The sequence below is a fragment of the Phalacrocorax carbo genome, chromosome 1 (genome assembly GCF_963921805.1).
Source record: "Phalacrocorax carbo chromosome 1, bPhaCar2.1, whole genome shotgun sequence".
Taxonomy (NCBI): domain Eukaryota; kingdom Metazoa; phylum Chordata; class Aves; order Suliformes; family Phalacrocoracidae; genus Phalacrocorax; species Phalacrocorax carbo.
This window is the reverse complement of record NC_087513.1, coordinates 187,558,160-187,584,986: the sequence shown is the minus strand read 5'-3', so window position 1 is coordinate 187,584,986 and position 26,827 is coordinate 187,558,160. Positions and strand designations below refer to the sequence as shown.

General features: G+C 40.2%; 1 protein-coding gene across 3 annotated transcripts; it reads left to right on the top strand.

Annotated features, from left to right (window-relative positions):
• Positions 1-670: 670 nt before the first annotated feature.
• On the top strand, positions 671-26,632 carry RCBTB1 (RCC1 and BTB domain containing protein 1). Of its 3 annotated transcripts, none has more exons than XM_064440895.1 (12): positions 671-890; positions 7,002-7,172; positions 8,030-8,180; positions 8,657-8,823; positions 12,070-12,228; positions 13,438-13,545; positions 14,476-14,618; positions 17,706-17,896; positions 20,938-21,064; positions 21,586-21,737; positions 22,414-22,544; positions 25,688-26,632. In XM_064440895.1, exons 2-12 carry the CDS (start codon positions 7,029-7,031, stop codon positions 25,826-25,828), a joined length of 1,614 nt encoding a protein of 537 aa, XP_064296965.1. In that variant the 5' UTR covers positions 671-890; positions 7,002-7,028; the 3' UTR covers positions 25,829-26,632. The 3 variants fall into 3 exon arrangements, with proteins under 3 accessions (XP_064296965.1, XP_064296964.1, XP_064296966.1); XM_064440894.1 differs by having other exon boundaries at positions 672-890; positions 7,022-7,172; XM_064440896.1 differs by lacking the exons at positions 671-890; positions 8,657-8,823 and having other exon boundaries at positions 7,041-7,172.
• The last annotated feature ends 195 nt before the right edge of the window (positions 26,633-26,827 follow it).

Genomic DNA, 26,827 nt, shown 5'->3' with positions numbered 1-26,827 from the left:
GAGTTTTAACTGGTACTTAACGACTGGCTAAAAACTTTTGAAGGGAGAGAATTCTTTATGTGACTGTGTTAGAAGACCGTCAGCGCTACCTCCGGCAACCGGCTGGTTACAGGCGCTGGCCTGGTTACAGCACGGATCCTGCCACAGCCCGGCGAGATTCTGCTCGATTACGGCCGGGGGGGAAGCTTGGGCTGGTTACAACCCCACCTCATTTCCCCCTCGGCTTCCCTCCAGCGAGGGCAGAAAACTGCCATCCGGCATTGCCTGCCCCTGCCGCGACCTCACCGAGGGAAACCAGCCCCCAGGAGACGCTCGCTGGGTCCGGTCCGCCACGCAGCCCCGCCCCGGAACCTCATAGGAGTCCGAGGCGCGACAGGACCAGCTCCCGGACCCGCCTGCCGCGATGCCGGGACGGGACGGGACGGGACGGGAGTGTCTAGGTCAGGGAGGGGCCCCGGCCGCTCCCCGCTCACGGCGGCGCCTCAGGAGTGAGGAGAGGCGGCTCGCGCCCTAGGCGGGCGGGCGGGCGGGCGAAGGAGGGAGTCACGTGACCATGCTTACAGCGTCCAATGGGCGGTGGGGGAAGGGGGAGCACCACCCACCGCCGGCCACGTGACGGCGCGCGCAAGCGGTCCGGCAGGAGGGGGGCTTCCCTCACCCCGAGGCTTGCTGTCACATGACGCGCTTCTCTGCCCATCCCACCCCCGCCGCTATCACGTGGGCCGTGCCGGCGCGCGCTGCGCACCCCTGCCGGCCCCCTTTGACGCGCGGTGGAGGGGTAGGAGCCCAACGGCCGTAACGGTCCTAGCGGACCAGCGGTCCCGGCGCTGGCGGGGCACCTCGGAGGCAGCGGGAGCGCCCAGCCCGCCGGGGGATGTGGCAGTGGCCGGGTGAGGAGGCGTTGGGGCGGGGGCGTGCGCGGCCGGGGTCGGGTCGGCGGCCCGCCGGGACCAGGCTGGGCGGCCCCCGGCGGGGGGATGCGGGGGCTCCTTCTTCTCGCCTTTACCTTCGGGCGGTGTGAGGGCTGCGGTGTAGCGTGGGCGGGAGCGGCCGGCCGGAGGTCACGGCGGAGACCCCGGGGAGGGTCTGTAACAGTCACCCGGAGCGGGAGAGGTTCCTCCGCACGTAAACAGGGCTCGGGTGTGGGGGGTTCGGTATCCGAATGACTGAGCGAAGCTTTCTCTCGGTCCGCCTGTGGATTTCTCTCCCGCAGAGCTCTCTGAATGTCTCTCTTCCTGCTTGGCGTAGCTCACCGTATGTTCTTACAGTTTTTTTTTGTTCTTTTCCCCCTGATTTCATGGTGTTTCGGTTCATCCTTCCCCTTGTTATATGCTTCCTGAAGGCTGAGATCTAGCTTACTGAAAAAGAACTCAGCTCTATTTTTTTTCCCTCACTAGGCTTTATATAAACAGTGTTTCTTCAGCTTTTAATAAATTTCTTCTAAGCTAACTATTAAAGGAATATTTGCTTTTTACAAGGAACTTTCAGAGCTCTCATTTAGGCAGCTAAAGACATCTCTTTCAGAAAGCAATTGGTCTACTAACAAAAGGTAAAATGGACTTTAATTGTTTAAAGTAGAGGTGGCGTTATGAGAAAAAGATGCTAAACGTCGTGAATGGAACTGTGTTTGGAGCACGAAATTTTTTTAGGAAAAACAGTGTTTGGGAGAAGCAATAATTCTTTAGAGCCTTAACATGAATGTTTTTCTTTGGATGCTTATCTCTGTATGTGTTGGGTTGAAATATAGGTATTCCTTTAGAAAATGTCTTGTCCTGAGAGAATGACTTCGATAAGTTGCAGTAATGGCTCAGCTTAAAAAAAAAAAAAAGAGGCAGCATACTGTGATTGTAATTACAGTTTTGTTATGGTGAGTGGGTGACCCTCATCCTAGTAAGGGTTTCTTCCTGTGGCTAAAACAGTCTACATAAGACTGCAATAATATTAATATTCATGGGGTTTTTTGCTTGCTTTTATCTCTTTCAGCTGGTTACTCAAAGAAAATAGAAGGTCTGGTTGTCAGTTCTTAGATCAGCAGGTTTTTCTTTCCCTGTATTGCTCATAAAAGACATTCAAAAATAAATTATGCAGAGGTTTGAACACACAGATTTTGTCGTAGACCCTACACAAGGCAAGATTTCTAAGTAAGTTAAGGCACATGATTTCAGGGAATGGAATATATCTTTGGTAGGGTGAAAGCTGCAATAAAATCACTTGGTTCACTCATCTGATTAATGTCAATAACAAGTGTTGTTTCCCTGTTCTTTCTCAATGTTGAAATATGAGATTAAAAAACAAAACATAAACTGGAGAAAACATGGGGAAGATTAGTGTTATATCTAGGATTTGACTCTTTCTTGGTTGAGGTGTACTTAAAATTAAAAAAGGCTCAAGTGTGCCAGTCATTTTTGTGTTGTTCTAAAGCCAGATATCCCAGTTTTTTTGTTCTCACTGCTGTTCATAGTTCCTGTAGACAATTAGGAAGAATGGAGGCCTGAGCCTGCAGTTTTTCTGTGCAGGAGTAAGTCTGCCAGCTAGAATAAACTGCACCACTGGAGCCTGAGGAAACAGTGAAAGAAACAAACATGCAATTGTGTTCAAATAGTCTTTACAAATAAGGGGATAATCTTTGAGGCGTTAACGATAGTTTTTTGTTATGATGACAATTGGTACTGTTTTCCCAGTAGGATGTGGTGTTAGGCTGTTGTTCTCTCCAGTATAGATTTGTTTAGCTGAACTATAAGCTCTGTAAAAGTTTATCTAAAATCATTTAACAACATGTTTTGTAAACACTATATTATTTTTTAAGGCAGGGATTCATGTTCACCTACATGTATCACTGAGAATCAGCCTGCATGCTGTTTCTTTAGAAAGCAAACTAGTGAGAAGTTGAATGCATAGACAGCAGTTTAGTGTAGAATTTTTGAAGGGCTTCTCTCTGAAAACGTGTAGCTTTTTTTTTTGTGAGCAAATTTAGATTTTTTCCCTCGTTAGTGACTGCCCCAAGTTCAATTTCTTTTTATCTCGATACATGGCCAGTTCAGTTTCCTTCTCTACAAGTCATCCTTTCTTGCCTATTTTTAGCCTCACTGAAATTCAAACAATCATCTTTGTTTCTGTTCCTGTTTGTATACTGATATTGTTGGATAACTTCAAAGACGCCAAGGCAGTTAGAAGAGGTATTGTTGGTATAAGCTCCCTCTGCTGGTTAGTTATTTCTGCAGCAGAAATAATGCTATATGGTATATAGCTGTTTATCACTGAATCTTGCAGCAGAAATGAATAGACAGTTAAAAGCAGTGATATACAGCGTTTCTGAAAGCAACTACCTACCAGAGAATGAAGTTTAAGCTTATAACTTTTATCCTCATAAGGCTTTTAATTGCAATTAACTTAAAATCTAGACGTTGATATGTGGCAGATACTCCTTAGAACTGCTGCTGCCATGTTACATACAGAATCTAAACCATAGCTTGAGAACTAATATATTGAGACAGCTATTTGCATACAGATTAAAATAACATTTTGGACTCCATCTAGTACATTTGCTACTATATTACTACATTGGACTTAGAAACTTTCAATTAAGGTGCAGTTGTTGCATAGTAGCAGGTGCCAGGCGTCTATGTGATTATCAGGAGAAGTAAACAATAAACTTTGCTCTTCTGTTGATGCAGTACAGGAAGGGTGAGTGAAGGACACTGTTTCTTTGTGCAGCTGCTTGCAGTGGTATGACTGAAGTCTCCTAGATCAGCCTTTCATAGGAAGGATTTGCCCAGATGAAACTGCAGGTGCCTTCCCTCCCCGTATTCAGGCAAATGTTGTGCAAGTTTGAGTGTGATTGGTGTGAGAAGTCAGTTGCAATATTGCAGAGCATCCACCCATTTGGAAAGTGTGCAGTATGTTTCTGTTTTGATAACAGTGAGTTACTTTACTGACATCTCCATTTACAGTACTATATGTAAATGTATACTTCCCAGATACTTTTTTCCCCGCTGTAGACCTTCTTCCCCCCGCCCCCGGCAACTAGAACTTTTATTGGAAAACTGAGAAAGTGGCTAAGGTCGTTAAGTTGTTAAGGAATCCCATCTTTAGAGAGGAAAAAGGTGGTGCTTATGCTTAGGTTGGGCATTTATTTTCTGTGGGAGAATTAGTCGTTAAAACAGCTTTCTGTGCACAGTTAAAGCTGAGAAACAGTAGTCAGTGTATAAACCCTGGAACTTCTGATTTGTATGTTATTTCATCCATTTAGACATAAGCATAGACAAAAACAGCTGCTGTTGCTACTGTAAAAATGTTGCAACCGAATGATGATAGATGCAGCTATTTGCTGGAGTACCTAAGGACAATATTTTTAGAGGAGGGGAAAGGTGGTATGTTTGGGGAGAAACAGTACATATTATATAAAGGGCAAGAGGTGTTTTTTTTGTTGTTTGCTTGTGTTTGATTTTAAGGTGTTTTTGAAGGTAAACTTAGACTTTAGGATTGAGAGGTAGTAAAGAAACTAACCTGCTAGTGGCAGATGACTTGTCTTCCCTAAAAGGTTTTTTTAATGACCTTTGAAATAACTTTGTAGGACTGTAGTAACAGTTGAAATTGGAAATATATGGCATCGTTTTAGATAAAAGCAGAGTTACACCTGCCGAAAACTGTCAGGTTCTTCATCTGTGGATGGAGTTCATTGCTCATGTCTTCAATCCGGCAATCTTGTGTGCTTGAAAGCGTTTTATCTACTGACATTAGTTTGTCTGACGAGATATCCAGTTGAGCTTTGAGGTACGGGAAATGTGGTGTAATTCACATGGGTTTTGGAAGTATTTGGAAAGGTTTTGTCAAAGAATAGTGGTTAACTGGGTCATACAGTAGTGGAAAATAAGCCAAGTGGATTAAAGACCTAGTGCAAGGATCAGAAAAGGGGGGATGAAGTAGCACATTTTAAACTGGTGACCTTTGGAGTAGAATAGGTTCTCAGCATCCTGTAAAACTTGTTCATTTACTAGGACATTCTCCAACAAAACAGCATTTTGTCTTCATGTCTTAAATTGACAGAATGTGTTGAAGAGGACTTCAGTGCAGGCAATATTTTTGTTAATGTCCAGTTTATGACATTTGTGCCTTGCCAATTGTATATTATATGAGGCAAATTAAACAGGTATAGTCAGAAGGGACAATCACTTGGTCTGCTCAAAAGAACAAGCCATTGCTGTCTCCTTTTGATTGATTGATAGTGTCATATATTAAAAGATTTGCCAAAGTGAGGTAACAAATCTTAGCAGCTACCTAGCCTGAGTTTGTAACTGGACTAGCAATTAAGACTGCTTAAATGCGTTCAAATCTGTTTAGCTGTGTAGAATGTGCTGTGGACTTGGCATCAGGAAGACTTTCAGAAGCTGTTCTACAAATACATCTGTTATGAATGTGCCATCTGGAGGCTTCAGGTGCTTTCAAGACCTACTTCAAATGTGAAATGTTAGAGAGAATTCAGGCTCTTAGTGAGAGAGGTGTCTATAGAGCAGAGCTGGGTTTGTTAGAGCAAGGTTACGAAACCTGGTAAGGAGATAAGCCTGGGTTTTGTTTGTGTTGGGTACATGTACTTCCACTGTGACCCCACTGTTTCTCAAACCTAAAAAACAATAATAATGAACCCTCTCCTTCCAAAACACATCTGCAATGAACCACCAGTATTTTAGGATTGACTACTGATATTGAATAGCTTTCTGAAGCCGTGTCTTGGTTACCAGCACAGTTTTCAGAACCAAGCACCAGAAGCACATGAAAGAGGCTCTCCTTATGTTCTCACTGATGTCCATATATGATACCCAGGCATCATCAAGAAGCAGCCTGACTTGAAAGCAGCAAAGCAAAGAACAGGGGGATGGGATAGGACAGGACTGGAGCAAACAGATGAAAAGGAAAGAATTGAACGTTGATGAGAGGATGGCATCTGGATAGAGGTCTCATTTCTTACCCATTGAATGATTCCTTAGCCTTTTTATTTTTCTTCCCCTTAAATGGTTTATTGTGATTTGTATCATGTCACCAGCATTCTGTGGAATTCTCCACCTAGTGCTTTTCGGATTTCACAAAACTTGCTGATACCTCCGAGTATGGATCATAGATTGTCAGTGGCAGAATCCCTTCAGGGTATGAGCAGTGTTAGAATTTTTATGTGTAGGAGCGAAGCTCTGTTAGGTTTGTGTTGACTGTCAGCTTTGTTCTTGAGCTGGTGCAATTGCCCTGAGGAGACTGGGAAAAGGGAGCATTGTGGAAGGATGGATTGTGTACATCTGTGTCCATTGACAGGCGATGTCTAAACTCAGTCGTGTGTCCAGCTTTGAATGTGGTCCAGCTTGTTTCTAAGTAACAGATTATGACAACTTCACTTAATCGCTTTTCTCTGATAAGTTTCACTGCTTAATTGTACAAACTCATGAGTTTATCTCATGCTTTTGTGCTCTCACAAATAGTTTTTGACCGTAATAACAGCTTTTGATTACACAAGAGATGGCAGATTTGGGTCATATGCTCAACAGCCCCAGCTTTATTTGGAGGTTTCACATATACATCAACAGCTTGCTTACATGGCATATATAAGTCGTAAGACTACCAAAAAATTTAATGAGTGAAGATTTTATAAATGGGAATTACAACTAAAATTACCTCTGAAAATGCCCTTAGAAATCCACTCTGCCACCAGCAGATATTTGCTAGATCACAAGCTTTCAATAAGTCTGCTTATAGAACAGCAGATGTTCAGTTGTACTGAATACAGTTTACTTAAATATGCTGTTAAGAAAAGATCTGTTCTTCCAGTGTCCTACCAGTGACCTGCTGTTTTGTTCACCTTATTACATGGAGATGTAATTACGTATTTCATACAGAATAGAAAGTTGTACTTTCAGAGCCACAATGTATGCTTTTTCTCTCATTTAAAGGCAATTGTCTTATTGCCTGTTGATGAAAGTGCAAAATACACTTTTAATAAGCTTTTTGTTTTATTACAGCATTGTTATCTTACTTGTAGAAACGTCATGACACACAGCAGCATCATGGTGGATGTAGGCAAGTGGCCAATATTTACCTTACTATCTCCTCAAGAAATAGCATCTATTCGGAAGGCATGTGTATTTGGTACCTCAGCCAATGAAGCTATATACATAACGCACAATGACGAGGTAAGGCTGTAATAAAGTGGAACATATATGGTACAATTAGTTGTTTCCAGAGTCCACTGAATACTTGTAAATTAATAGCTTCTCAAAAGCCTCATGTGAGATTTTTATATTTCAAAACGTGTTGGATGTACCTTGTAAGTTTTGTGTGGGTTGTTTTTTTTGGTCTTTTATGGGGGTAATATAGGTGGAGTATTTGGAAAGCTTAAAAATGACAAGGGCCAGGATGGATTACATGCACTTTTGAAGGCAGAGTTCAGAATAGGTTGTGGTAGCTTGAAATTAAGTGCAAGCACTAAGCACTCCAGGTATGAAGAGATAAAATGAAGTTATGGCTTGCTAAGTAGCAATACAGCAGAAGATTATATGTGGATTTCAATGATTCAGAAACTCAATGTGAGTTAGCATTGTGCTGCTGAAAAAAAAACAAGCCAGATGTTCTGGGATGTATTAATGGGAGGGTTTCTTGTAGGAGTGGGTAGAGTAGGATTTCTTTTTTTTCTTTCCCTAAGTCCTATCAAAGCTACCTGTAGGATGAGCTGCTCACAGTACAGCTGTGGCTGCTCTACAAACTGCCTTTCAAAGATGATGGTGTCTTCCACTTTCACAGTTAATACTTTCTATAGTGCAATTCCTGCAGATGAGAAGCCTAGTTTCCAGGCCTGCACAGATCTGAAGAATTGAGGTTCATCAGTTAAATTCCAAAGTGTCCCTGTGCTGACTCTTGAGCTTGTTAAACTTCCATAAAAGAAGTCTCTGCCTCTCAAGAGTCCATGGCAAAACTCTGTCCTGGCTTTATTGTCACATCGGTGTATACCTGAGTATGAATCACTTGAAATTAATATTCCTCTGTTTTTCAGGTATTTGTTTTTGGACTGAATTGCAGTAATTGTTTGGGAACAGGAGATAATCAGAGCACAATAGTACCAAAGAAATTAGAAGCCTTATGTGGAAAGAAGATTTCCAGTCTCAGTTATGGAAGCGGACCCCATGTTGTACTTTGCACTGAAGGTAGAAAATTAACATTTAGTATGGAAACACAAGTTACAGATTTTAAGTTCCACTTGCATTTAATAAGAATGGATTAAGGTGTAATCGTATTAACTTGTTAATTGGTTAATGTATACTAAGGGATTCTCATCGGTCTTAAGTGGAACTAAATGTATTCTGTAATAGGTAAAGTTTCCATTACGTTTCCACTATGTTGCAGCTGTAGAGTTTTACTCTATCATTTATGACATACTCAGTCTACCTGTGCCCTTTCATGTATTTCCACAATAAATCTAGAGGTTACACTATGATATATGTATATAAAATAGTTGTATACAAAGTACATAATTTTTTTTGTATACAGATGATTCTTGTAATAGGTTCACTAATTATTTATTTTTCGCTTTCACGTTGGCATTTGCTAATCTCTTAGAATTCTATCTTAACTTCCTTGGAATTTTTGGTGTGTTTTATCACAAACTTAAATATTTTTGCAGATGGTGAAGTGTATGCTTGGGGACATAATGGTTACAGCCAGCTTGGGAATGGCACAACCAATCAGGGCATTACTCCTGTTCAAGTTTGCACAAATCTGTTAATAAAGAAAGTGGTGGAAGTAGCTTGTGGTTCTCATCATTCCATGGCACTGTCGTTTGATGGGGATGTAAGTTGAAACCTGCTCAAATCTCTTAATCTCCTTCTTGAAGTGAATAATGCGGGTGACCTTGCAGTCTTAAGTTCTTTCCTTCTCTACAGTGTAGTTACAACATAACTTTTTCTCCTGCTGCCTCAAACTAGGGTGTCCTTATTTTCAAGTCTGCTCTGAAGAAAACCAAAACAAAAAAAAACAAATAACAAAACCCTACCTGCAAACCACAACAAATAAACCCCAACCTAACCGCAAAACCAAGGAAATAAAAGGCTGGTAAACTTCTGTCTTTCATTTGTTGTATGTCTCACAGGAATGAGACCAGAAAGGTGTGCTACTTACAGGCGAAAGCGTGGTTTGTAAAGTGCAAAATGTGACATTGTTATTTGCTTGCAATTCTGTTATTTAAGGGGTATATTGAGTTGTTTGTATTCACTGGTTAGCCTTTAGTCTGTTGCTTGTAGTCTTCATGATTTCCTCGCTGGTACTGTGAAAGAATGTTGTTCTGCACACCTTTTAATACCTGTGTGTAGCTAATGCAAGAGCACTTGGTTTCTATCCAAGTCTCCTTTATGCTATTTGTTGACATAGCTTAAGGCTATGTGTCATGGGAAACATGTACAATTAGTTTCCACTTAGTCAGATTTGGCTAGTATGCATGCGTATCTGATGTGAGTTGAGCGTTACTGCGCGGAGGAGAGACTGATTTCAGCTCTGCTTTAACAAAAGAAGAGTACTAATTTTAAAACCTTCCTAATAATGAAAATGGAAACTGCAGTTACTTTGATTCAGGTAATCTGAGTATGTCTGTGTTATGATTCAGTATGGAATCATAGTGCAACAGTAATATAAAGTAGCAAGTCAGTATTTTGAGGGTAGGAGAGAGACATTGGCTGAAGTGATCTGTGTTGTGTCTGAAAGGAGAGCCCACACTTAGGAAAGATCTTCATGCTGTCATGTTTGACTTGGTTAATCTATAAAATTTGGTTTGCCTGTGGGAAGGTGAGGATGTTCATGTATTAGTTAAACCAGTAGTGCCAGCTGCTGTGTGGTAGCTGCCTGTAATGACCATGCTGTCTCTTGTAATAAACATAACATACTTGAAATCTCAATGGAAGCAGGGAAGTTTCTTTGTATTTACCATGGGGCTGATATTTGCAGCTTGCTCGCCATTGTTGCTAGTTAATGTACTAGAAATCCATCCCTAGTGTACCTTGCAGTAGCTTAGTCTGTTTGTGCTCTAAGGTTTTATCAGTACCAGAATTGATTACACTGAAAGAAGCAAAATGTGTTAAGTAGAGTTTGATTTGGCTGCAAAAACTCTTGTGACTTGATATATCTGAATTTTGTGGTTTAACTCTACCCTTTCCCCAGATAAGAGTGGGAAAATTTGTGGGTGGAGATAAAGACAGTTTAATAGGTAAAGCAAAAGCTGTGCACAAGCAAAGCAAAACAAGGAATTCATTCACTCCTTCCCGTTGGCAGGCAGGTGTTCAGCCATCTCCAGGAAAGCAGGGCTCCATCGTGTGTAATGGTTACTTTGGAAGACAAAGGTCATTGCTCTGAACGTACCCCCCTTCCTTCTTCCTCTGCCAGCTTTATATGCTGAGCATGATGTCATATGATGTGGAATATCCCTTTGGTCAGTTGGGATCAGCTGTCCCAGCTGTGTCCCCTCCTAGCTTCTTGTGCACCCCCAGCCCACTCGCTGGTGTGGTGGGGTGAGAAGCAGAAAAGGCCTCAACTCTGTGTAAGCCCTGCTCAGCAGTAATGAAAATGTCCCTGTGTTATCAACACTGTTTTCAGCACAAATCCAAAACACAGCCCCATACTAGCCTACTACAAAGAAAATTAACTCTATCCCAGCCAAAACCAGCACAGAGAGGCATTGAAGTTGGAAGTATCCATGGAAATACTTGGCATAATTGATTTGTTCAGTTGGTTCAGTGCAATTTTAACGCCATGCAATTTTTAAAAAAAAAACCAAAGTATGTTAATGATAGACTTCAAGGACTGCAGGCTTTCATGCTTCTCTGAGAAAGGAAACAGATTAGCTCTGACATTTTGATTTACCTTCTGAGATTCTCTGCCTTAATTTTTTCCCATGTTATTAGAATTAAGATATTTATAGAGTATCTTAAATATTCAGTAGGAAACAAAGATACAGCAAATACAAGTTAAAAAAAAAGCAAAGGACTAATGCTTTCGTTTGTTCATATTAGACATGGTGACTGGGTTGTGTTGGTAGGAGTTTTTTTGTTCTTGTCTTTGGCAGTGTTTTTGGTTGGTGTGTTTTGGTTTTTTGGGGTCTTTTTTGGTGGTGGAGGAGGTGTTTGTTTCTAATGACTGACATTTGGTTTGATGCCGCAGTAAACAGGCGGCTTCTGGCACCAAAGGATGTGCAGACTTCACTTTAGGGTATCTTTGTTAGTGTGGTTTTACTGACTAGCATGTCTGTGGCTGGGTATTTCCAAGAGGACAAACTTTTTAACTGTGTGAAGCACCAGAGGATGAAATATCAGAAATGGTTTTATGCCAAGTATTGGTGCGTATGCATGTAATAAAAATTGAAGGAACAGAACATACAAAGCTGTAAATATATTTTTTTAACAGCAAACTACTTCCCTGTCTTCTGGATTTTCAGATGAAAAGAACCAATGATGTTGTTATTATTAGTTTGCCATGGGCAAACTTTGAACTACCAGAGATGGTGCTTTTTTGTTGATGCCATTGTGTAACAGAGTGTTCCTATTGTCAAACATGGGTTGACAAAACCATCTCCTTTCACAGCTCTGGAAGGATATAAAAGATGTATGAAGAGTGTCCAGCAATAACCTGGTTTAGAGTTCTGTGAAGAAAACTAAATAGCTGTAGACTGGGGAGTTCAGCTTGTCTGGGAAACAAGTATCCTGGCTTGCATTCCTTTTTCCAACGTCATGGAAGTATAAAGACAGTCCACTCACTATGTTCTTTGTCTTATAGTCTAACTTATCTTTAATATGGAAATATGTTCCTTTTTGTTTCCTCTTGTAGTCAGATGCTCCGGTTCTGTAGCAAGAAGCTGAAAAAAGTGCTATGTTCATATTTGCTAGATTAATCCTATTGCTGTTTATAATTCTCAGCTGTTGAAACTTAATTTTAAGCACTTTAGCTTGTTAAATAGGATAGTTTACCCCATCTGATGCTGACTACAGTAAGATAATTTATTATTATCATTAAGGTTTAAACTGCAGTTTTTTGTTTGTTTGTTTTTGTGGACAGCTGTACGCTTGGGGCTATAATAACTGTGGCCAAGTTGGCTCTGGATCTACAGCAAACCAGCCAACTCCTCGCAGAGTTTCAAACTGTTTACAGGGTAAAATGGTAGTTGGCATTGCTTGTGGTCAGACCTCCTCCATGGCTGTAGTAAACAATGGTGAGGTAAGCATTGCTGCATTCTCACATTCTCATTCTCACATTCTCTTTCTGTTACCCAAACTTACAAGGTTAATGTCTGAACATGGAGAAATGCTGATGTGGAGTGCTCAAGTTATGTTGGTAGAGTTATATGGAGTTATATTGATATCTTCTGTGAGACCAATTTAAGGAAAACTCTGCAATTAACTGGAGATCCTTTCTTTACATTAAATGTTCCTTCTTATGGCAAAAACATAATTATTTCTGAGTCAGCAACTGTAAGAGCTTGCACAGTTGTATTGAGCATGTCTTCCTTATTTCAACAGATTGTTTAACCTATGTCTTAATTAGATTTTTTGTGTGTGTGTGCACAATTAAATAGTTAATCTTTCTGCAAGAGTATACTGACTGATCCTGGTTTTTAAACACATTGCTTAATTGCTAGCAACAAAACCAAACCAAGCTTTTGAACATCACCCTAGTATTGTGCAACTGTCTGTTTCACATAAGTTTATGGTGTTGTCTTGCTTCTAGGTATGAACTGTAACCTCAATTATACTACATTTCACAAAACTCGGAGCATAGTATTTCCTCATGACTGGAGGGACAGTAGAAGTCCCTGAGGTTGAGATGAGCTTTCATTGTATATATACACTTTTGTCTTGATATGTCCACCGTAACAAAACTAAAGGAAAAATGAGAGTTAAACTGGGGACTTCAGTTTAAACTAATCCAATGGCTAATCGGCTGATCAGAATAACTAACTTATTGTTTTCTTAAAAATAAAGGTAATAGGGAGAAGGGAGGGACTAGAATGTTACACTACTGTGTGTAATAAGTTAGTATTACTCTGTCACCTAGCCACTTTTCTTTCCTGGAAGACCCAACAGTTGCTGTGGATTATTTAATGCCAGCTATCCAGGTCTCACCCAGGTAAGATATGTTACGCTGAAGGAGGGATTTTGGTGCATTGTAAGTTTATTGCAAAATTCTTAGTACTTCAAAGGCAAATACGTTTCAGAAAGCTTCTTTAAAAGGTAAACGCAGGATTGAAAAGTTGAGTACAGTCAGTCATTGCAGTATATTTAATATCTTTCAGCCTTCTCTATATTGCCCTTGAAACAGTGTACAGTTTTTTAAGAAGATGTACTTATTTGACTTGTGCTTGACCCCAAGTCTTAAATGTTCTATACTTTGAGGAGCAGCTTAATTTTGTTTTCCTTTTGCAATCAGGTTTATGGCTGGGGTTACAATGGCAATGGTCAGCTAGGTCTTGGAAACAACGGCAATCAACTAACGCCATGCAGAGTGGCAGCGTTACATGGAGTGTGTATACTCCAGGTATGTCTAACATGGAAATGAAAATGCGTTAATGTGCTAGCATCTGCTAAAACTGAATTTTTGGAATCTTACACCTGCTTCTAGATTCCACAGTTCAAATACTGTTTTGTTTTTTTTGTCTTTTAGCTCCTATAAATTATATTAGGTTTATAAAAAATGCAAGTAAGTTGTAAAACACTTGCTTTTATAAATGTTTGGAATGATTTAAAGTTGGCTAGTGTACCTATAAGTAAATTATGCTATGGATACAAAGCGCATCTTTGTTACAAAGCCAAATGAATGAAATGAGCTAGGCAAAGACAAGAAATGAAAGGGAACAAGAAAACCAAGGTGTTCAAGTTAAATTCCACATTAATATCTTAATTAGCCCTTCAGAAGCGAGGGGAGAGGGAAAATAAGATTCATGGGTGTGGGTTTGGTGGTTGTTTTGGGGTTTCTTTTTCCCTGGCTGAAGAATGAAACTGAAAATTGGGATTACCTAGGTTTTTAGTAAGGTTCTGTGGAGTTTCATGTGATAACTTGTGTTGAACGGTTGTTGGCTATTGAACTGCAGCTCTCTTAGTTTGTACAGTATTCAAAATTTGAATTCTCAAAGTATTTCAGAGTTGCAAGACGTCATGATGAAGTTCACTGTTCTTCATGTGAAGAGTCTGCAACTGAAAGCGAGTAAAGGCTAGGGAGACTTTGCAAGAGTGCAGTAAATTATTTAGGAGTAACCAATGAACACTAAATTAATGAAGTTGGGACTTTTCCAGTACTTAGAGTTATTATGTTTTGTGTTAGCTTTGAGTACCGAGAAATAACACATTGTAGTGCTAAATGAAGAATGACTGAGGTACTTAACATCAGCTAGACTAAGGTAATGTGTGTGATAATTTTGTTTCTCATCTCTGTTTTGTTTAGTAGTAATGCTTATACATTTACTTACAGATTGCCTGTGGCTATGCGCACACACTAGCACTAACAGATGAGGGTTTGCTCTATGCCTGGGGAGCTAACACTTATGGGCAGCTGGGAACTGGCAATAAAAGTAACCAGCTAAGCCCGGTGCAGATCATGATGGAAAAAGAAAGGTAATTTTGCTGAAGCTGTTTCTGGATTGATAAGTCTGAGCGTGTGTTATACAGTCTCTAGCACTGGAAGCATGCATGATTAGGGCTTGATGGATTGTTTTTCAATCGTTAATGTTAAAAGCATAGCAAAGGATGTAACTTACTGTTTACTATAGACTGAGTGCTTTTTTGTTATCTGTAATGATTATTGAAAGTAAACATGGTTTGTATTTACCTGAATCTGGAAGATAATGAATGACTAAGTGTTAGGCTATTCTAAATAAGGTTTCTTTGAGTAAAAATATGGAGCTATGAAATCAATAAGTCAAGCTTTTAAGCTGTATTGAGGCCCACATTAAAAAAAATAAAGGAGGGGTGAAGGAAGCCCCACCTTTGTAAGAAGTGATATGTGAGGGGGGAAAAAACCAACAACAACAAAACAAAAAAAACCCAAACAAACAAAAAGAAAAACCTCAAAACAAACAAACAAAAATTATCTGAGAGGCTGACAATAGCCAACCATGAAAACAGAACTTGATTTGCAAGGTTGCTAGAGCTAAGGGCAGATAATGCTACTTTTATCACTGGTACTAGTCAGTTGTTTGTAGTTTCTTAGCTTCCTAGACTCACAAAAGAATAACCCTAAATCCTGTATACCCTCTTTCAGCACCCTTGTCATCCTCATATTTGGGATTGCTCTTCTGCTGTTCACCCAGAAACTTGGACCTCAGTCCCCTTCTCTGGACCCATGTGAATACCTATAGATTAACCTACCTCAGTTTGGAAACCTCTTAGTCCATAAATCCCTTAACCCATAAATATCTTAACTTGTAATCTCTTAACTAGGAAACACTTGTGTTTACTTTTTCTCCTCCATTTCTGAACTGCCTTTCTGGGAAGTCATTCCAATTCTTTCCTGTTTTTCACACTACCATTAAATTAAAAGCTGCATAGTACTGAGATTATTTAAGAGGTTAAAAAAATAGGTGGGGGGAAAGAAGAAAAGAACCATCACAATAGAAACCACTGAGGTGGGGCTGGCTTGTCTGTGAAGGAACTAACACTAGCAAAGCAAAATTAAATTTTCTTTAAAAAAGCACTGGAAGAGAAATATGTATGCTTGCAAGTAGATTGACTTTGTTTTCTTAGTGATTTATTTCTTGAGTGAACTAAGAACAACTGTTGCATATAGAATTGTATGTGAACTCAAGCATGGGATTATAATAAAACTGGCATTTGTTCAATGAATAAAGGAAGGAGAAAATACAGAACTGCTTGAATCTAAGGGAGAGATAAGTCACTTGAACTTACTTGTCTTGGCTCCCTTGGAAACAGCGCTATAAATGGATGAGCTGTCATTTCCCATGAAGCGTATTAATGCTGCTTTTCCTGGTCCTTTCATTTATATAACTCTTCTGTCACTTACATGTAATGCTGGTGATGGTTCTTCAGAAGGTGGCACTTGATACTGTCTTGAAGAATATTGCACATACAGCTTGTAAGGAACTTTTAGACTTTATTTTGCATTAGCTTGGAGGAACAGTTATGAAGGTCAGCTTCATGAATTTTGATGTTAGGTGTATGCTTAACATGTTCTGTATGTATACTGTAAGTATACTGTATATGTACTATATATGTGCTATAATACATGTTCTACTATGCTTCTTTAGTTACTCTAAAAATAAGAATCTGTTCTGCTAAGGAAGGGAAGTTTGGGGAAGGAGGTCGTTTAGGTGGTAGGTGTGGTGGACAATAAATTGTCCCTAAAATAACTACTTTATGATGTCTCATGCGGAGGTGCTGAAAGATCTCAGTGTTGAGTAGAGGTTCATAAGTTGGTAATGGCATAATACAACCCAGTCAGTCTTTTATCTGCCAGAAATTATAGATACCTATACTGAAAGTGATTGTAGATTCTTTCAGTGTTTTATCTTGAAATAACTTTTGCATTTAAAACGTGGGCTTTGTGCTAAAAAAGCTTTTTGCCTAAAAAGCTAACTGTTCATGGGGATTGTTCTGTAAAGGAATAAACATTTTGATAGGTATATTCTTAGACTGCTTGGAAACACCTTTATTTGTCCGAGCTGATCTGTTTCTGGCACAAAAGCATGAAATTCTCTGATGCCTTTTTAGCATGGAGAAAAAACAGGAAAGCATAGCTTTTGCTTTGAACTAACGCTGGGACTTCCTCTGGTTTTTTGCATATCGTGTGAACAGACAGTGGAAACATCCCTTGTGGTCCTTTTAATGGAAGGGTGATTCTTCTCAGTTTTTGTAATGTTTCAGACAGCAAGATAGGGAGAACAGAATAGATAAGTGTGCATCAGCAGCTCTGATATTTTAAGGAAGTATGCGAGGTGGGTGAAAATACTATGTAGAATTTATTTATAAAACAACCATACCTCTTCAAGAATGTGGAGTTGAATGTGTGTATTCACCTCTGCTCAAATGAAGCACTGTCCGTGTTTCATGCTGAATCTCAGTGTTGAGGAAAGGAAACTAACAGCAAAATAAGAAGTCAGAGATACAGGCAGTATGTCAGATCTCTGCCTATGTACAAGAAACAGATTAAAGGCAGGGTAGAAGGGTTTCCTAATAAAGGACTTCTTGAAAAATACATAGCATCTAAATCTCAAAATGAGAGAATTTTTACAGCATCTAATTGAAAGAAGTTCTGAAGAATGCTCTGCAAAAATCTCAGCACTATAACTTCCCTGCCTGTTTCCTAAGTGGAAGTTTCATAAGCTCCATAAGCATTTCTTCATGAGAATAAGTGTCTGATGTGCCTTGGTTTTAAAGGGGAAAACTAAAACTTTGGTTTGCTTCATACCTTTCCCATGGTTACAGAAGATAAGGAGGAATGTCGGCCTATGAGAATGACATAATTAAAGCAATATGTGATTACAGTAAAACCTACAAGCAATCTGAAAATGTCATTGCAGTTTTTAAATAGTGATCTATTCAAACAGTATCATACTCATGCAGGGCAAAGAAGGAAGTTCAGGAGTGTAGACGCGTAGTTTGGTTGGCTGTTATTTTGGTGATGCATTTGCGAAGTCCCTTGATTCCATACCTGTAAGTATCTTACAAGTTTTCTTCTGTTTCCAGGGTTGTGGAGATTGCAGCCTGCCACTCTGCTCACACGTCTGCTGCCAAGACCCAGAGCGGCCAGGTGTACATGTGGGGCCAATGCCGTGGGCAGTCAGTGATCCTTCCCCACCTCACTCACTTTGCCTGCACTGACGATGTGTTTGCTTGCTTTGCTACCCCTGCTGTTATGTGGCGTCTTCTGTCAGTAGGTGAGAGCAAGCTCCAATGTGGCAGCCAGTGCTATCGTCTCTGTGGTGATTAGTGTAAGATACCACTTCCATGGAGGATGATTCCTGCTTTAAGGAGAACTGGTGATGAAAGCTAGCTCTTCTAGCTAGGTTTTTTTTTCTTCTGAAGAAAACAGTCTACTTCAGCAGCTAAGGGTCCGGAATGGGGTTAACAAGACGGTTTGTTGCCAGTACATATCTGGAGAGAGCCCTGTTTTACCATTGCAGTGTATTTCCTACATTTGTATGTTTGAGCTCCAGCTCAGGGCTGGGAAGGACTCCTGGATCATTAAACATAACTTTTTCTCATAAAACTATTCCTACTGGGAAGACTGCTCCTGATGCTTGTTACTTTGGTATCTAACAACATTGAATTGTTTTGTCTCTAGCTTTCCCTTTTAGTATTTATCCTTCCAATATGAATATAAAGGAGCGAATCTCTCTCCTATGTTTCATAACAGAATTACAAGTTTTCATTTTGTCAGGTGATTTCTCTGAACTCCATTTAGTTTGGCTTTCCCCCAAAACAGGCAGACCTGTAAATAAATAATAGACCCTGTATAACAAGACCCTAATATAATCGTTTGCTATGTTGGAACCCTCCTCTTCTACTGCCTTGGATTACACTTTGGGATGCAGTCTCTGTGACCAAGAAATAAGCCCAAGCTTTTCTTCTTGATTATCTTTGATTCACATGCTGCTAATTCTTATTTTGCCCCAAAAACGCTATAAAGTGCTTAGCTTGCACTTAGCTTGCGCTTCCTTGAAAACATGGAGGAGTTTTCATGTTTTGAACATGAAGATGTTTTCATCTTAGATCTGCCACTTCAGTTCTCAAGATCATTTAGGAGATCTAATCTGTTTTTAATATTGACAACAGACCCTAATTTTGTTAGTCCTGGTACAAAATTGGTTTTATGGAGGGATTTCATCCTAAGTAACCTTTCTCCAGACTCATACTTTATCTTTGCATGTGGCTTGTCCTAACTCATCTTCTCCAGCTTAACTTCTCATTTAGCATGTTACTGCATTTATAGAGGTCCTGATAATAACATCTTGTCTATAAAAGAAAATCAAATAGTTTTACTAAAGAGAGAGAAGATTAGCTTGGAGTGATCTGCTTCTGGGTAAATTCAAGTCGTCTTTTATCCCACTTTTCACTTTCTCCATTCTGTAATCCTCCGCGTTATGTGTTAGTCTTGCCCTCTGTAGAGGTCTGATGGTTGTCCAGGTCTGTTGCCTTTTGCTAATACCAAAGGCTGTTTGAATGACATCTCCACGGTTTCTGTACCCTTCAAGTTCTTGATTCTTATGATGTATTCCCAGACTGAGTATAACAAGGTATTTGACTTTTGTACCTGCATTTTAATTCCTCTTAGCCTTCAGGGGTTCTTCCCCTTTTATTCTGATAATCCTACTTACTGAGTATTAAAAGCATTAATTCTGGGAACATTTTTAATCTCCACTTTCCGTATGTATTTTTTCCTTACCCACCTTTTTGATTCATATAGGCTAGAAAAAAATCTTTTTGTTTTTTGTTTTTTTTCTTAGTGAGAGCTAAGTCTGCATAAAGGCTCTCTTTCTACTTCCAGTTATGATGGCTCTGCCAAAAAAAAGAATCAGTCACTCAGGATTGGCTGTGGTGAAGTGCAAATCTGCAGCCTTTTTTGAGGAATGAACTTAAGGTATTTGGAGTGAAATTAGATCTACTGCATAGCTAAGCTAAGCTGATGACCTAGAAAAAAAACACATGAGCCAATGGAGGGGGATTGGAGCACGGTTTATCTAGCTCTGATGAGATACAGCTTCTGCGGGTGATCCATGTAAATTGGAGCAGCGTATGGCCTTTTGTAGCACAAACACAACTTGTCTGTTAGAGCAGTTTGTTATAGCACTATTTCTTTTTAAATACCAACTAATTTAGCTGTCCCTAATGGTGAAGAGTGATTTGTGGGTTGTATATGGATGAACAATACACAGACCTGTGGGACACAGGAGGCAGGCCACATCCCGTTGTAGTGGAAATCCGCTTATTTTTCTTTTCCATGCCTTGCTTCTTAGAAGCCATGTGTTTTGAAACACACGTTGAAGATGCATCAACAAGCGTTAAATAGTGGGTTAAATTAGGTTTTCTAAAACTTCAGAGTTCTTGCTATACCACAAGCCTTAGCCAACTCGTTCTGCAACACTTTTATGATTTCTAGAGACACAGAATGGCACCTCTGTGTGCCCAGTGCCATAGGCCTTAATGTAAAGAGCTGTCAAAGAGCTGTGGTATCTCAGCTTTAATCCACTTCCAACATTGCTGAAGTCCTGTGTCCTTGGTAGTAGATTCTGTGTTCTTGGTACAGTCCCTCTTCTTCAGCAGCACTGCTGTTGGATTTTGTGTTGTCAATACAGACTAACAAACTGAGTGTAATAGTGTCAGTGATAGCTCACGTTAGTGAGCCCTGGCAAAGGCCTTAACAGGAGACAACCTGCAGGCTGTAACCAATCTGCCAGTGCAGAAAAGTGGTCAACAGGTGACATGGTTCTTATTATTTAGGCTCAGATCACATCCTGTCAGTGTGGCTGAAGTATGTACACTGTGTCTCAAGCGAGTTGCAGGTGATGCTGTAGATCCCCATTACCAGCACTTTGCAGGTTAGCCGCAGAGACTAGTTGACAGAGCTCACCCAGCACTGGGACTGAGCTGCCAGGAGGCTGGCAATTTCATGGATGATGCCCAGGTGGAGAATGACAAAGGAAGTTCTCCAGGTACTTTCCTTGGTGCTGTGCTACCTCTGGGCAGTGAGCTGGAATGGGAAACTGCTGACCACCACTGCCTGTAGCTGTTGTGGAACAGGCCTTGCCAACAGGAAGCGGTATTGGATTAATTCATTCTTCCCAATTCACTGCTTAAACCAATGGAGCCCTGATACTGAGCTGTTTTCCTTGACATGATCTTAGTTGAGCTGCTAGCTTTAGTGATGTGTGTTTTCCATTTAAGATGCTTAACGTTGGTTTTAAAACTGTTTCTGTAGAGCATGAAGACTTTTTAACAGTAGCAGAGTCTCTGAAGAAAGAGTTTGACAGCCCAGAAACCTCAGACCTGAAGTTCCGTGTGGATGGAAAGTACATCCACGTCCACAAAGCTGTTCTGAAAATCAGGTAGTGGTTATGTTTCATGGCTCTTGTTTATACAGAATAACCTCTTAGTATCGCATCTAAGGGGGTGGGGGGTGAGCGGAAATAAGGGGCAGGGAGGGACCCCTAAACCCATAATATATAGCATTTATGTATCCATAATCACGTCAAATGAAGTGATTGTAAAAGGAGTTGAATCAAAACTCTGTCTTAAAGTAGTCCATGTTTAACTCTGTCCTAAAACGGTCCATACTAAATTTTCACTAAGCTTTTTTGTTGTTCCCAAGATAATAAATTCTGACAAGTTGGTCTGGTTGCAATGAATACACAGATTTTTCTGCAGCATAGATCAAATAAGAGTTTTATCTTGATGTACAAGTATGACAGTGCCCACAGTATTAGGAATCAAAATGTGGACTGCTGGCTGTAATGGGGTATGGTAAAATGTTCGTGAATATTGCCCCAAGTACGTGTATCAGGGGGACTGTAACGTAACGTTCATGTGTACGTATAATAGTGTTCGAGATGATGTCTTTGTTTCTTAGGTGTGAACACTTCAGAACCATGTTCCAGTCATACTGGAATGAGGATATGAAGGAAGTGATAGAAATAGACCAGTTTTCTTATCCTGTGTATCGTGCCTTTCTTGAGTACTTGTATACAGACAGTGTTGACCTTCCGCCTGAAGATGCAATAGGTATTGCTTATGGTCCCATTATGCTAGAAAGCAGCATCCAGAAAAGCTGAGACAGGGGATGCACAACAATGTATTAACGCAGGCTTCTAGTCTAGCCTATAATGCATTTTACTGGTGATTCTTTAAAACACTGTTGCAGCAAACTTACTAGAGCAAAAGTGGTGCTTATTTAGAAATACACTATATAAGTAGTTTTTTCAAGGTTGGGAGAGAAAATATTTGGGGTAAAATACTTGCATATTTTACTAAATTGAGTCAATTATTTAGGATAATATGAAAGAATCTCAGATCTAATAGGGCAAACTTGGGCAGCGGAGCAAAGAGCAAGCTGTAATTCAAGCACAGATTTTCATAATGGGAGCTTTTTGCTCGTGCTGTGGTGCCTGTTTTGTGACAGCCCCACTCTCGCAAGCCCTTAGATATGCAAATCAGTGGAACAGCTTGCATATTTACAGAGATTAACAGGATTGCGGCATGAGGGAATAAGAGGCCTTTCTTCCTGTCTAATGGTAAAATACATTTTTCTGAATAGTGACCTACTTGCAAAATGCATGTTACAGACATGTAGAACGTTGCATGCAGAATACGGGTGCAATCTGCGCTCTTTCAACAACAGTTTATGCTCCAGGGGCAAAGATTTTTACAAGTGACTAATGTGGTGGCATTTTAATTGCAGGGCTTTTGGATTTGGCTACTTCGTACTGTGAAAATAGACTGAAAAAACTGTGTCAGCACATTATCAAGAGAGGAATTACTGTGGAAAATGCATTTTCATTGCTCTCTGCTGCTGTCAGATATGATGCAGAGGTAAACTTCTAAACTTCAGTCTCTTAAATAGGTGGCAGCTTTCTGACTTAAACTATGGAGAAAAGCAGCGAGTTATATTTTCATATAAACTCTCTCACTATCCCTATTTGCCGTTTTCAGAATTTGGGAATGTTAGAATTATAAAAACGGTGTTTGCCATCAGAGATGTATTTCGCCCCCCCCCCCCCTCCCCAATCCAGTACTGGGAAGGTGAACTGGTCCAGAGATACCTAAAGACAACTGAAGTCCCAGGCTGAGACTCAGTATCTGTAAATGTTTGCATTGCCTAATTTCATGGCAAAAGGTTATGATGCTGTGCCAAGCTTCAAGGATTACTATTTCTGTGGGGGGAAAAGAAACTGTAACAAAAAATTTCTGAGGATGAAAGCACTAACTCTGAAACAAGGGAAGGCTTTAAATACAAAGAAAAACCATAACCTTACGAAAAGCAGCCTTGTAAGCCTTTAGTTATTTGTAAGGTTGTGTGGTGTGCATGACGTCATATGGTGGTAGGTTTGGGGACTGAGTGTGTTGGGGGTTGTTTTTTGGTTGGCAGGGTGGTTTTTTGTTGGCCTTTTTTTTTGTTTAGCTACAGTCAAATACACTTTCAGTCTTCACAGGATGCTAATGAAATGGCAGGATAAGAACTGCTTTATGGGCAGAGAAATGGCATGGAGGGAAGGCTAGTGAACCTTCCCTACTGCGTAGTGTCTGACTTTGCTATTAGGTCATTAACATGCTGCTTCATGAACTAATCAGGAAGTATCCATGGGCTTGCTTCAGCTTTTAGCATTCCACGTAGTATCTGTGTATCATGTTTGCAACTTTGTGATTGGGTAGTTTTTAACTTGCTACTTATGCTTATAAAGCAGTTTTGGTACTCAGTAAATCAACCCATTGCTTTTTCTTGTACCTGATATCCAGCAATTGGCATGCAAACGCCCTAACTTATTTCAGAGTCTTGGCGTGTGTTGCTTGTTTGATACACCTTACTCAAAGGGCTGTTTTAGTGTCTGAATTGTGGCTATGAATAACTATAATAGTTATGTGAATAACTATTTCTTTGGTGGGAGCTCATGGAAAATAGAAAGATTTCCACATTTTAGCCTTAAAAGATTCTTTTGCAGGATGGGTCCTCAGTACGTTTCTGATTCTGCTTGTAAAGGGTAGAAGTGCAGTTACTGTGCCTTGGCTGTACCGCGCTACCTAAATAAAGTTAGAACCTGAGGCTTAAGCGCTACACTAAGGAGCAAATGGGTGACACTGAGGGGTCAGGTTTTGGTAAAAAGTGATTTTTATGTGCAGTAATGCTAGGTGGGGGCGTGAAATTGCTTGGGTGAGGTAGGTCGTTCAAGGGACTGTGTCTGGAAGACAACAGTTAAAAGCAGCTGCTTCACTAATTTAGCATACCTCCATGACTTGAAGCTCTCCTGCACTGTCTGTCTTTTGGTGATTGAACTGAAGTGGCTAGGATTAGGTCAGGTCTGGTTTCTTACTGTAGCTTTTAAAATAACCATTGGATGCACCTTGTGCCTTTATTCTCTTAAGTCTATATCCACTACAGTTTGCTGGGAGTGCATCGATCTGTGAATGACATTCAGCCTTCTTTTTATACAGAACTTTTAAATTTTAGAAAGTTACTTACCAATACCACAGTATTTGTTTGTTGTATGCTTCTGTTGCATTGACTTGGAGTATGAATTTTTTTAATAAAGCAGTGCAAAATATTGTAATGTGTATGATGTAATTTTGTTTCAAATGCTAGTTCATTCTGTTATTTAAAAAAAAAAAGAAAACCCTCAGTGTTCAGTTCTAATAAGCTTGTCTTTTTTTGTTGCACAGATGCCACACAAGTCAAGATCTGCAGCTTCAGAATGCCTGGTTTTAGGCCAGGATATATTTTTATCTTATTGTTGTGTCAAGAACTCTCACTGGCACACAGTTGCTCTAGCATTCAGTATTGACCTTAAGTGAAAACATGAATATTAATTAGCCTTTCATACCTCATGTGGCTTAAAGAGCTCTGTAAATTTGTTATGCCTTCCTGCAGCCCCCAGTCTGCTGAGCAGCTAAGGAAGGGTGTGTTCTCACCTGCAAAGTACTAGTTCTACAAATTTGTAATGTGATAAAGAAATCAGAACAGGGTGGGGAGTTGCTGTTTCGTAAGGGCTGCTGCATCCTCCTTACAGCAGCTTAGATCTGCACCACAAAGAGCAGATTTCCACCTCAGAAGAGGAGCTGGAAACAATCTGAGTGGGAAGCGTTTTGTGGTCAACCTTGTATTGACAACAGTCTCTTGTTTTGTTTTTTTTTTTTTTAGACATCCTTTCTCTCTGACATCATGTGGGTGCTATGATGGTTGTCTGTGAGGCTTTTCTAATCCTTAAGTGGAAGGCACTTCCAAGTAGACTCAAATATCCAGAGCCCACTTTCTGCAAGAATTGCTCTGCTGTATTGTGCCACAGGACTTCTTTTAAATCATTTGTGGGACATCTGTCAAATACTTTAACACGAGTCTGTTTCTGACGCACAGAAGGGCCTTCTGCCTAAACTGTGCTTTGACATTACCCAGTCAGTATTTGAGTTTAGTATCAGTATTAATATTCAGAATATTAATATTTGAGCCTGGTGACATGCAACTGCAAGGCTGGAGTTAAGCCCTTAACTAAGCACAAAGTCGAGCAACCTTACCTGTAGATTTGGGTTTATGTTATGGAACAAAAGAGCTGAATTTTCTTAATCCAGCCTTAGTTATATATCATTACCCCAAGATCTCCTGTTTATATTGGGTTTTAACAGCTGTCAGTGAATGCAGACTGAACTCTTCAAGTGGGGAATATATATTTAAAATAAATATTGCTCAGAATAGCTGATTCTTGTGACCGCAGCTACATAGCAAGATCCAAAGTGTAGTTACTTTTCCCCCTGTAACCATGTTATATGGGTAGAATTACAATTTTCCTGCTGCATTTACATAGTGACTGCGTGGGGAAAAACATCAAGAGCCACAGGGTTAATGTGTTTGTCTAACTCTGCAAAAAATAAAACATATACAGGCATTTGTGCCTGAGTGTAATTTTCTGTGATGGAAGCAAAGATAATAAGATTTTTTTTCCCTTTTTTTTTTCCCCCCTTCTGTTTAGGACTTAGAGGAATTCTGCTTTAAGTTTTGTGTCAATCATTTGACGGAAGTGACACAAACTACAGCATTTTGGCAAATGGATGGTCCCCTGCTAAAGGAGTTCATTGCTAAAGCCAGTAAATGTGGAGCCTTTAAGAACTGAAATGAGGCTGTAAGTTACATGTGTCTGTAGGGTTTTTTGCAGTTGTAACAGGATGTCGTAACTGTCCGGGTGGAAGCGAGCGTTACCTGTTCTCTTGTACCAGAAAGGCCACAGGGAAAACAAATGTTTCCAGTGCTCAGGAGCGAACTGTTCTAAAACCATCAAGCAAAATATTCGCTTGCATTTAGCAAACCTGGATGGTGGAGCCAGCCCAAGATCCCAGACAGAGAGAGGAAAGGCTGCAGGGTGCAACGGACGCCAGCCGGTGTTAAGGACTCGCCTTTTTAGCCTAGGAATTCTCAGATCTAGCACCACTTGTTAATGATTTCAATGTACTTCCTGAGGTTGGAGAATAGTCTGACCTGAGCCACTGAATGATGTCACTTAAATCACTAACTCCCTGGGATTACAGAGGAGCAAATGGCGTGGATATCTCTTACTGCATCTGTGTGACTGTGAATGAATTTGCCATTTGCTGTGTCTAATTAACCAAGTGTATTCGGTGCTTAGAAAAGTGCAAAAATACTATATCCTCAAAGCCTGCGCAAGTGACGTGGAAGAAAGGGGTAGCTAGCAAATCTGATTGGAAGTAAATCTCTATATTTGGGTATTCCTTAATAAAAGTTGTAGCATGTACTTTGTGTAATCTGTTCAAGCGATAGTTGTAATGGTTAATGATTAAAAATTCCATCTGCAGTGACTTCAGATTACGCTGGTTCCCCTGGAGGGGCAGGGAAAGTGGGGGTTTTGCATTTAAGTGTTGTATAAATTTAAACTCTATGTAATAAAATTTACTCTTTTTTTTGTACCTGTTCACTCTAACTTCTTTGTACTTCGAAGAAAACTGCAAGCTTCTTGTGTTACATGCAGCCTACAAGTTGCTTTTAATTAAAACAACTTGAAAACCCAAACCCAACCCAACACCTATTTTTGCTGTGCATGTTTAAGGTGCTACCCCCTACCAAATACAGGGTAGAGCAGAGAACCTGGAACTTCAGA

Coding starts and splice junctions, on each gene's coding strand:
- RCBTB1 (XM_064440895.1), top strand. CDS start 7,029: ATGACACACAGCAGCATCATGGTGGATGTAGGCAAGTGGCCAATATTT. Junction 8,824..12,069: donor CACTGTCGTTTGATGGGGAT/GTAAGTTGAAAC, acceptor TTTTGTGGACAG/CTGTACGCTTGGGGCTATAA. Junction 17,897..20,937: donor GTGGCGTCTTCTGTCAGTAG/GTGAGAGCAAGC, acceptor CTGTTTCTGTAG/AGCATGAAGACTTTTTAACA.